The sequence below is a fragment of the Physeter macrocephalus genome, chromosome 14 (genome assembly GCF_002837175.3).
Source record: "Physeter macrocephalus isolate SW-GA chromosome 14, ASM283717v5, whole genome shotgun sequence".
Taxonomy (NCBI): Eukaryota; Metazoa; Chordata; class Mammalia; order Artiodactyla; family Physeteridae; genus Physeter; species Physeter macrocephalus.
The window spans coordinates 4,035,620-4,046,350 of record NC_041227.1 but is presented as its reverse complement, the minus strand read 5'-3'; the positions used below and the strand labels follow the sequence as shown (position 1 = coordinate 4,046,350).

Sequence of the window (10,731 nt, the reverse complement as noted above, 5' to 3'; positions counted from 1 at the left end):
AGTACATTCACATTCTTATGCACACAGTTCCCTTTTAACGTAATGCCAGTCCAGGTACCCAGGGGTGGGGAGGAAGCAAGTGGTCCCACACACGGCACGGCGGTTGACAGGCCTGCAGGACAGACTGAAGTTTGGGAAACTTGCAACTAGAACAACAGTCTCAGCACCCACGTTCTTTCTGGAAAGTTCCATCTGCTGAATACGTTTAATCCATTCTCCATAGTCTTCTCTCTCAGGGCCCAAAACATGAGTTTTTAAAACCTATCTGTGGCATTCCCATGTTCTCTTTTTGCCCAGGCCCCCTCGTGGGTTGCTTTGAAGAAAGGGGGCTTTGGAAAGAGTCACTTTCCCTCCTCATGGGGTGGCACACTCTCTCAGAAGAACATAGTTTTGGGGGGGCTGTCGGGGAGTGGGGAGCCCACACATGGCAGAGGGAAGAAGCGAGGGGTCCGATGAGCTATGTGCAGGGTGGACCCTCGGGATGGCGACCGGGCGCGGGCACAGCACTTGGCAGTGGGTCTCGCTGAGCAGGTGGTCCTCCCAGAGGCTTCCCCGGGGCGCCCGCCCCCACTTTCCCCCCCTGCCCGATGGGGATGAGACGACTTGCCACCTCCCTTGTTCAGAGTGAGAATCATCAGGGGCAACGCTTTGAGGTTTTCCCAGGAACAGTGCCATAACCCCCAGGAAGGGGCTGGTGGGCTTGCTGCCTCCCTGTCAGCGAGCGATCAGCTGCTACTAAAAGGCATCGATTTTACTGTGATCACAGAACAGGCTGCAGAGGGAGCAAAATAATCATCGTGGCAGGTGTGTCAGAAATGTAACGCTCTTTTTCTGGAATTTCTATTTTGAAGCCCCCGCTCCTCCCACCCCGAGGCAGTCAGCTCTGGGCTTCCTCTCCCCTGAGGATGGGCTTATTTCGGGGGCCAGGTGGTGCGCAGCCCCCAGTTCCCCAAGCTCCACGCTGAGTCACCCCTCCTGCAGCCTTACCCTTGGTCTGATCCATTTTCTCGGTCACTCTCCGCCCCCTCTTGGGTGCTCTGGGATTCATCCTGAGCTGCACCGGCTCTGGGCACAGAACCGTGGGGGCTTCCTCCCTCCCTCCCGCCTGGACACGGGCTTCGGGCTATTGCTATTCTGTCCGGGGGGCGGGGGCTCTCCCGACTGCCCCGAGGAATGGGGGTCCCAGGTGTTCTCTCCGCCCAAGTCCCCTCTGAAGCCAAAGCTGGAGGGTCTCGTCGCCTCCCTCCGACTTTCTTCCCTCCCACCTCCTCCCAGCCCGAGGATGGGGAAAACTGGCTGGTCTTCCTCAGATTCCCCTTAGGCTTTGGAATTCACAAGGCTTTACTCTGTTTCTGCCACAGCAAGTTCAGTGGAAGCCCTGCCCATCAATCCCCCTCTGCATTTTACCATTTTGGAATAAGCTGCAGGCAGCATTGCTGGCCATGAGACTTTCTGGGGCCACAGAGCCCGCTGGGTGTGTCCCCTTGGTCAGCTGGACATGCCAGCACACCATTGCTCCCTCAGTCCCCTGTGGGGGAACGTGTTCTATGTGATCTCTCGGTGCCCAGGCCGAGTTTAGTTAAGCTCCAGTTGCCCTCGGTGGGGACTGGCTTGATGACACACTCTTTAAAGCGTCCTTCACCCCAGCTTTCCCGCTCTCCTGCTAGCATTGCCTGAAATCACCTCCCAGATAGAATCCTTATAATGACCTTCTTTCTTGGGAATTGCACCTGAGAACGGCATCCCTTCCCGGAGGCACTGAAGGGAGCCAGCTGCATTGACTGATGGGGAAGAGACAAGGGGTAGGAGGGAAGGTGGGGTGGGGAGGATTCGCTAGTTAATAGTTCACAATATTATGGCGTATCACTGGAAACTCAACTGAGCCAAGCACTTCCTCCGTGCCTGACGCCACCTTCGGTGTTTTCTCACATGTTATTTCATCTGATCCTTCCAGGAGCTGTGCCCAAGTGACCTGGGAGCTGGGTCTCAGGGGTGTCCACCAGCAAGCCTGGTGAGCAGGAACAGGAAGGCGGGTCTGATGGTTCGCCTGGGAAGCATCTCGAACTTTCTCAGCTTGAGGGAGGCCTTGTCTTCCATTCACATCAGTGCTTAGGAATTCTAATAGCTCCTACCCATCTCTAGGGATTTCTGTCTTTAAATCTTTCCTTAAAAAATTATAAGGTCTCAAATCTGTGAGATCTCTAATGTAGACAGGTTTATGAGGAACAGAGCTTGGGAATGATGGTCTTGGGATAAAAAAGAAAAAAAGGACTCACTGTAGCATTTGCCAATTTCTGTGGTGTCAATACTCCCACCATGGCCAATCGCAAGCTATGAACGTGACGTTACTGAACCTAAAATTGGCAAGAGGTGGCGATGTGGAGGGCCACCCCGTTACATAGTATTTCCACCATCCCGATGCAATCCACGTGAGTAACGTCCAGAGCACTGATCATGCGAAGATGTAATAAAATAATTAGTAAGTGACGAGCTTGGTGGTGTATTTAGCTCCTTTTCTACTACTGACATAAAATTCACATAACATGAAAGTCACCATTTTAACTATTTTAAAGTGTACAATTCGGTGGCATTTAGTACATTATAATGTTGTGCAACTACTGACTGCATGTGGTTCCAGAACATTTTCATCACTTCCTTTCATAAAGGAAGCTCTGTTCCCAGTTAGCCATGCATGCCTCCCTCTCCCTCCTCCACCCCTGGCAACCACTATCATCTGTTTTCTGTGTGTATGACTTTTCCTCTTCTGGGTTTTTCGTGTAAAGGGAATCACACAGTGTGGCCTTTCGAGACTGGCTTCTTTCACTCAACATCATGTTTCCAAGGCTTGCCCGTGATGTAGCCTGTATAACTACGTCATTCCTTTTTATGGCTGAATGACATCTCATTGTACAGATAGACTGCAATTCGTTTATCCATTCATCAGCTGATGGACATCTGGGTTGTTTCCACCTTTTGGCTCTTTCGTATTGTGCAGTTATCAGCATTTATGTACACGTTTTTATTTGAATACCTATTTTCAATTCTTTGGGGTATATACATAGATGCGGAATTTCTGGGTCATGTGGTTTAACTTTTTCAGGAACAGCCAAACTGTTTTCCACAGTGGCTGCATCATTTTACATTCTCACTAGCAGTGGTTAAGTGGTCAAATTTCTCCATATCCTTACCAACATTGGTTATTTTCAGTTTATTATTATTATTAATATGCTAGTTGATGTGAAGTCATACTGTGGTTTTGATTTACATTTTCTAATGACTAATAATACTGAAGATCTTTACTTGTGTTTTTGGCCTTTGTATATCTGCCTTGGAGAAATGTCTATTCAAGTCCTTTGCTCATTTTTTAATTGAGTTGTTTGTCTTTTTGTTATCGAGTTAGAAGCGTTCTTTATATATTCTGGATTTATCATGTACACAATTTGCAAATATTTTCTCCCATTTTGTGAGTTGTCTTTTCACTTTCTTGGTAGTGTCCTTTGATGCACGAAAGTTTTTTTTTTATTTTGAAGAAGTCCAATTTATCTTTTTCTTTTAATTGCTTTTGCTTTTGGTGTCATATCTAAGAATCCAATGTCAAATCCAAGGTCATGAAGATTTACTCTGATGTCGTCTTCTAAGAGTTTTGTAGATTTAGCGCTTACATTTAGGTTTTTGATCAATTTTGAGTCAATTTTTGTACGTGGTGTGAGGTAGGGATTCAACTTCATTCTTTTGCATGTGAATATCCAGTTGTAGTAACTTTGTTTTTAATATAATTTATCGAATTGTAAGTCTATATAATTTAACTTTTAATTATGGCCACATTTAACAACCAGCTTGCAAAATTTCTGAAAAGTTAACAATCAGCTCTTGTGAGCCAGTGTGAGCTGGTATGAGCTGCCATGACTTCTACCTTTCCCTGCTTGAACAGTCTTGCTGCTAAGGCTGGAATTTGGATTTGTTTTTCTTGAGGAGCTAAGCTGGGGATTGGTTGAAGTGGAACTCAACCAATGGAGCTCCTGGGGGATGGGCACCTGAGGGTGTAGGGTCTGGAGGCCCCCAATTCTGTAGCCATGGGCCTGTTTGCATTTTCTCATTGCATCTGGCTTTCCTTCCCACCGTTGGAAGAGCATGGCTGGGTCTCTCTTGCTCCCTTGCCTAGCATTTGCCCAGCTGTTACCCCTGGCTGAGAGGGAACCAAGTGTGCCTCTGTCGGGTTTGGAGGGGCTTTGGAAGCCCCACCTTTGGGCAGAGACCCAAGCCTGATCTTGAGGCTAAAGAAGTGCTTTTTTCCTGCTAGGGTGGCCAGATAAAATACAGGATGCTCAGTTACATTTTTAAAATATTTATTTATTTATTTTTGGCTGTATCGGGTCTTCGTTGCTGCATGTGGGCTTTCTCTAGTTGCGGCAACTGGGGGCTACTCTTCATTGCTTTGTGTGGGTTTCTCATTGCAGCGGCTTCTTTTGTTGCAGAGCATAGGCTCTAGGTGCGCGGGCCTCAGTAGTTGTGGCACGCGGGCTCAGTAGTTGTGGCTCGTGGGCTCTAGAGCACAGGCTCAGTAGTTGTGGCGCGTGGGCTTAGTTGCTCTGTGCATGTGGGATCTTCCTGGACCACGGACTGAACCTGTGTCCCCTGCATTGGCAGGCGGATTCTTAACCACCGTGCCACCAGGGAAGTCCCCTCAGTTACATCTTGATTCCAGGTAAATAATGCATAATTTTCTAGTGTAAGCAAGACCCATACAAGAATTGGGACATACATATACTAAAGAAGTATGCATTGTTTATCTGAAATTCAAATTTATCTAGGAATCTTGTATTCTCATTGGCTCAATCTAGTAAGTGTCCCCTTAGGTCAGTTTTCTTCCTTATTGTCCTCATCCAATAGTGGAGACTCAGAACTCCAGAGTGGGAAGGGCCCTAGGGAGGTGCCCATTTTACAGACCTGGAAACTGAGTCCCATCTGAGGAAAGGGACTTGCTCCAGCTCATGGAATCACTGTGGACTTTGAGGGCCTTGCTGAGCTACACGATTTTTCTTTTTCATGAAGTCAGCACATTTTCTGAGTTTCTCCCCTGCACAGGGCACTGCGCTGGGTGTTGGGGGACAACGGTGACAAGCCTGCCATGTACCTGTGTGCAGGGGAATAATCAAGAATTCCCTTTGAGAAGCAGCCGCATAGCACAGGGAGATCAGCTCGGTGCTTTGTGACCACCTAGAGGGGTGGGAGGGAGGGAGACGCAAGAAGGAAGAGATACGGGAACATATGTATATGTATAACTGATTCACTTTGTTATAAAGCAGAAACTAACACACCGTTGTAAAGCGATTATACTCCCATAAAGATGTTAAAAAAAAGATAACCCCCCCAAAAAAGAATTCCCTTTGAAATATTACTCAGCCGTAAAAAGGAACAAAACCGAGTTATCTGTAGTGAGGTGGATGGACCTAGAGTCTGTCATACAGAGTGAAATAAGTCAGAAAGAAAAACAAATACTGTATGCTAACACATATATATGGAATCTAAAAAAAACGGTACTGATGAACTTAGTGGCGGGGCAGGAATAAAGACGCAGGTGTAGAGAACGGACTTGAGGACACGGGGTGGGAGGGGAAGCCAGGACAAAGTGAGAGAGTAGCAGTGACATATATACACAACCAAATGTAAAATAGCTAGCTAGTGGGAAGCAGCTGCAAGGCACAGGGAGATCAGCTCGGTGCTTTGTGACCACCTAGAGGGGTGGGATAGGGAGGGTGGGAGGAAGGCTCAAGAGGGAGGGGAAATGATGGTATATGTAAACATAGAGCTGATTCGCTTTGTTGTAGAGCAGAAACGAACAGAACATTGTAAAGCAATTATACTCCCATAAAGATGTTAAAAAAAAAGGAGAGAGAGAGAGAATTCCCTTTGGGCATATTAAATGAGACAGGATTGAGACAGACCTGGGTCGGAACCTTGCTTTGCCACATATCAGCGGCACGACAAGTCACTTCCCCTCTCTGAGCCTGCTTCCCCTTTCCTTACATGGGGATAAGGGTATTTTTCTCGGGGGGCTGTTGTGGCTTCAGTGGAGGTGACGAAGTGCCTGATGGGGGGTAGGGAAGAGCTTACTGTATAACGAGAGGAGAGAGTTACCCATAGTAAAGTCTGGTTGTCGCTCACAGGTTGCCCGGCATCCTGGGCCACCCAGACGATGTGGGATGGAGGTGCCAGAAGCCACCTGCCCTGCCTTGCCTGCCAGGGACCAGCCAGCTCCTGCTTCTGGCCCCCCAGGGGCCCCAGGTGGGCAGGCCTCGCCTCACCTGACCCTGGGCCCCATCATCCTGCCCCCAGAGCAGGGCCTGGCCCCCACCCTGTTCCTGAAGGCCCTGCCTATCCCACTGTACCACACAGTGCCTCCGGGGGGCCTCCAGCCGCGTGCCCCCCTCGTGTCAGGCAGCGTGGACGGGGCCAGCGTGCCCTTCATTCTCAGCCCCCTGCTGCAGCCTGAAGGGCCCGGTCCCACCCAGGGGGGGAAGCCAGCGGCCCCAGCGCTCACCGTGAACTTCGTGGGTGCTCTGCCCATCCTGTCACCGGGCCTGGGCCCCGTGCTGGGCAGCCCCGGCAAGGTGCGCAACGCCGGCAAGTACCTGTGCCCGCACTGCGGCCGGGACTGCCTGAAGCCCAGCGTTTTGGAGAAGCACATCCGCTCCCACACGGGTGAGAGGCCCTTCCCGTGCGCCACCTGCGGCATCGCCTTTAAGACCCAGAGCAACTTGTACAAGCACAGACGGACCCAGACACACCTCAACAACTCCAGGCTGTCCTCGGAGTCGGACGGCGGGGGAAGCAGCCTCCCGGAGGAGGGGGACAAGGCCGGAGTGCCTTCCGGGACCCACGGGGCACGATCAGAGAGACCCCTTTCTCCGGGCGCCCAGGCCTCTGGGCACTGCCTGCTGCCTACGGCGCATCTGTCCCCGGTTGCCAAGAACCTGGACCTGAAGTTGGACGCGGCTGCCTGTCCAGGGTCCACGTTCGATGTCAGGGAGGCCCCTGTGGACTCTGCCCCGGGGCTCCCGCTGGCCAGCTCGCAGCCGAGGCGGAGGCTGCCGGAGCAGCGGTCCCCGACGGCCAGCAGGCCGGGCTCCGCGCCGCAGGTGGAGAAGCCCGGGGGTGCCAAGCCCTCGGAGGGCCGGCTGCGGAAGTGCGAGAGCACCGACTCGGGCTACCTGTCCCGCTCGGACAGCGCAGAGCAGCCGCCGGCCGCCGGCAGCCCCCTGCACAGCCTGTCCGAGCACAGCGCCGAGTCCGAGGGCGAGGGAGGCCCGGGGCCCGGGCGCGCGGAGCGGGCGGCCGGCCTGGAGCTGGAAAAGAGGCGGCTGGAGGAGCGCATCGCCAGGCTCATCTCTCACAACCAGGCCGTGGTGGACGACCCCCAGCTGGCCCACGTGCGGCCCCGCAAGACGGTCCTGTCCAAGCAGGGCAGCATCGACCTGCCCATGCCCTACACCTACAAGGACTCCTTCCACTTCGACCTGCGGCCGCCGGAGCCCAGGAGGACGCCTGCCGCCCTCCGCGCCGCGCGCTCCACCTGCGCGCCCCCGGACAGGGCGCGGCCCCTCTTCTTCCACTCGGTCCCCACGCAGCTCTCCACCGGCACCGAATGTGTGCCGGTCACCCGGAGCAACTCGCTGCCCTTCGTCGAGGGCACGGGGACGTGGCGGGAGCCGCCGGACCCCCGGGACGCCTGGTCCCGGAGGCAGAAGCCTCTGAGCCCCAGGCCTGCCCCCGCCCGACTGGCCGATGGCCCTGGCGGTCACCCCCGGGCCCTGGTCAGACAGGCTGCGGTGGAGGACCTGCCGTGTCCCCCGACGGGAGACGCCTCGGCCCCGGCGGAGGACCCAGATGGAAAGAGACCGTCTGCGGGGGAGGGACAGGCCGGCCAGGGCCAGGCGGCTGGTAAGCAACGCGGCCAGAGGAGGCTGAAGATGTTCTCCCAGGAGAAGTGGCAGGTGTACGGGAAGGACACGTTCAAGAGCATCTACCAGAAAACGAAAGCCGGCCACCACGGAGGCAAGAATGCTAGGGAGGTCACAGCGGGCCGTGGGGTCGCGCTGGACCGTCCTCTCCAGCAGGATGCAGGGGGTGGCGGGCGTGCAGCCCCCTCCCAGGACGGGAGGAGGCCCCCGGGCCCCGAGGACACTGCCGTGGAGGCCAGGCCAGCGCCTTGTGCAAGCCCACCGGCCCGGGAGGGCCTCTTGGTGACTGAGCCCCCCAAGCAGAGAGAGACAGTGGCCAGAGCCGGAGGCAGGGACCAGCCCCGTGTGAACAGGGCTGCCTCACGCCCCGCAAACGGGAGGCTGGAGCTGGGGTGTCAGCTGCTCCCAGCACCCAGTCCTCCCAAAGGAGGTGACCTAGAGGCTCCCAGGCAGGGTCTGCCGGACCCCAAGCTGGAAGGTGCCACCCGGGGTGGCGGAGGGGACGCCAAGGAGACCTGTCAGCAGGCCCACGTGGTCCCGAGCCGGCCGGGCGGGAGCTCCGGGGAGCCCCAGCCCACAGAGGACAAGCTCCCCTCGGAGAGGAAGAAGCTGAAGGTGGAGGCGCTAAGCTGCCAGGAGCCCCCGGGAGCAGGAGGAGAGACCCCGGGGGACCCCATGCAGGCTGCCTCCCCGCCCCCTCAGAACCAGGACAGTGACCCGGGGGAAAAGCCAGGGGGGCTGCCTGGAGGTGGCGACTGCACAGCGAGGGGCAGGGCTGGGGCCCTGAGGCAGGCAGGGCCTCGGGACACGGAGCCTGCAGCCCCCGGCTGTCCCTCCCAGCTGGCCTCGCAGCCTCGGGCCCCCGGCGTCCTTGCTGCCCCAGTGGACGTGGCCTTCCCCCCACAGTACCTCCTCAGGTTACCCCAGGGAGAGACCCGTCGCCCGCCGCCCATCCCCCAGAAGCTGGACCAAGGCCGGGGCCTTCTCTGCAGGAGAGGGGGACCTGAGGAACGGGCATCCTCTTTGGAGTCAGGGCTGGAGGCCCCCCTGCTTCCCAGCCCAACCTCAGGCCAGGCCCCTGGCGGAGCAGACAGCTTCGGGGAGGACCCCAGCTGGTCCACGCCGTGCGACAGGAGAAAGGGGGTGCAGGGAGAGGAGAAAGGAGGCTTGGACACTGGCACCCCAGCAGCTGGGGTCCCCAGGGGGGCAGCCTCCTTTCCGCCCACGCCAACGTGTGACTCTTGGAGGAGTGGGACCCATGACACCCAACAAGTCTGCAGTAGCAGCACCTGGGCGCAGGCCAGGCCCTCTGGGGGCGTCCTCCATCCCTGGGAGTCCACTGGGGAGCTGGGGGGGCCTCCCGAGGGTGCCCCGCGGGGCCCTTCTTCAGGGCCACTAGCAGGGCTCCGTGCTGGCTGCTCCCGCCAGCCCGGCTCCTTCCTCTCGGCCCTCCCGCCCCCGGGCTGGCCTGAGCTGGCCTTGCGTGCACCCGCAGAGGCCCCCGGGAGCTGCAGGGCCCAGGGCCCTTTCCCCTCGCTGAGGGCTGAGCCCCGGCTCACGTGGTGCTGCCTGAGCCGCAGCCTCCCTCTGTCCATGGGGCGGAGGGAGAAGGACGCTGCCGTGCATCTGGCGCTGCACTTCCCTGGTGGCAGCCTCTCGGGTGAGGGTCCTGACGCCCAGCCGGTGAGCAAAGCAGTGTCTGGAGGATGGACCGGGATAAGCCCTGGAGAAGGAGGGCAGACGCAGACGTTGAAGGTAACACCTAGCTTTGTCCCAGGGCCCTGGGGGCTGAGGGAGGATGCTTGGCAGGCAGGACTGGTAGCGATGGAGAGAAAGTATGAAGCCATCCTGTGTAGCATCTGCTGTCCATCATAACATCTTCTCAGCCTGCTCCCAAGGGAGAGAAAAAGGCGCAACATGTCAAATAAAACGAAAGAAACTCATGAAAAAAAGAAGTTTCAAAGGACAGGATGACTGTACCCAAGACTCCGGGTGAGATTTTTCATAACTAGACGTGAACCTTAACGCTGAGCTTCCTGGTAGCAGAGGCAAACAGTAAGAATGAAACGCTGGTCAGGGGAGCTGATAAATCAGAAACCCTTTTTGAGAGATAGACTCCAGACAAACACTCTTAAAAGGAGATAGTTCTCATACCAGGGACTCCAGAGAACATAGTTGCTATGGTCAGATTCAACTTAGCCCTGAGTTTCCTGGGAGCAGTGGCAAAACGGAAAAGGAGCTGGTGCTCTAGAAGGTTCTCACTGGTGATTAAGTAAATTTATAGTCCCATCTTTTTTGGGGTGGGGGAGGGCCGTGCCTCGCGGCATGTGGGATCTTATTTCCCGACCAGGGATCGAACCCGCACCCCCTGCATTGGAAGCGCAGGGCCTTAACCGCTGGGCAGCCAGGGCAGCCCCTGGAGCCCCATCTTGAGGGCGACTCCATGCATCCGGATTGTATAATTGAGGCTGTCGTCCTGCTCTGGGATGTTCTGGGCCAGGGCGGCTGAAGAGGATCCTGCAGCCTCAGTTGTAACTTAATCGTGTGGAACAACAGGGCCTGTGTCCCAGAGCTTGAAGGCTGTTCTCACGGTAACACAGCCTTCGTCCCGAGAGTGGGGGGTTGAGAAAGAAAGTGCTGGGCCTGAGAGAGGGAGAATCCAAGGCCCAGCGTAGCCTCCTTCCTCCACAAGGCCATCAGGTACTGGGTGTGGGCGTTCCTGGAGGAGGGAAAGGAGCCGGCCACGGTGTTCCCTAGACCTCCAGTTATC

General features: G+C 55.8%; 1 protein-coding gene across 1 annotated transcript in view; it reads left to right on the top strand.

The window, feature by feature from the left end:
• The first annotated feature begins 6,203 nt into the window (after positions 1-6,203).
• Positions 6,204-10,731, top strand: part of ZNF831 (zinc finger protein 831) — a 78,152-nt gene continuing 73,624 nt past the window's right edge. The window contains exon 1 of the mRNA XM_007102503.2: positions 6,204-9,716. Coding sequence (XP_007102565.2) covers positions 6,204-9,716 — 3,513 coding nt within the window. The remainder of the gene's footprint in view (positions 9,717-10,731) is intronic.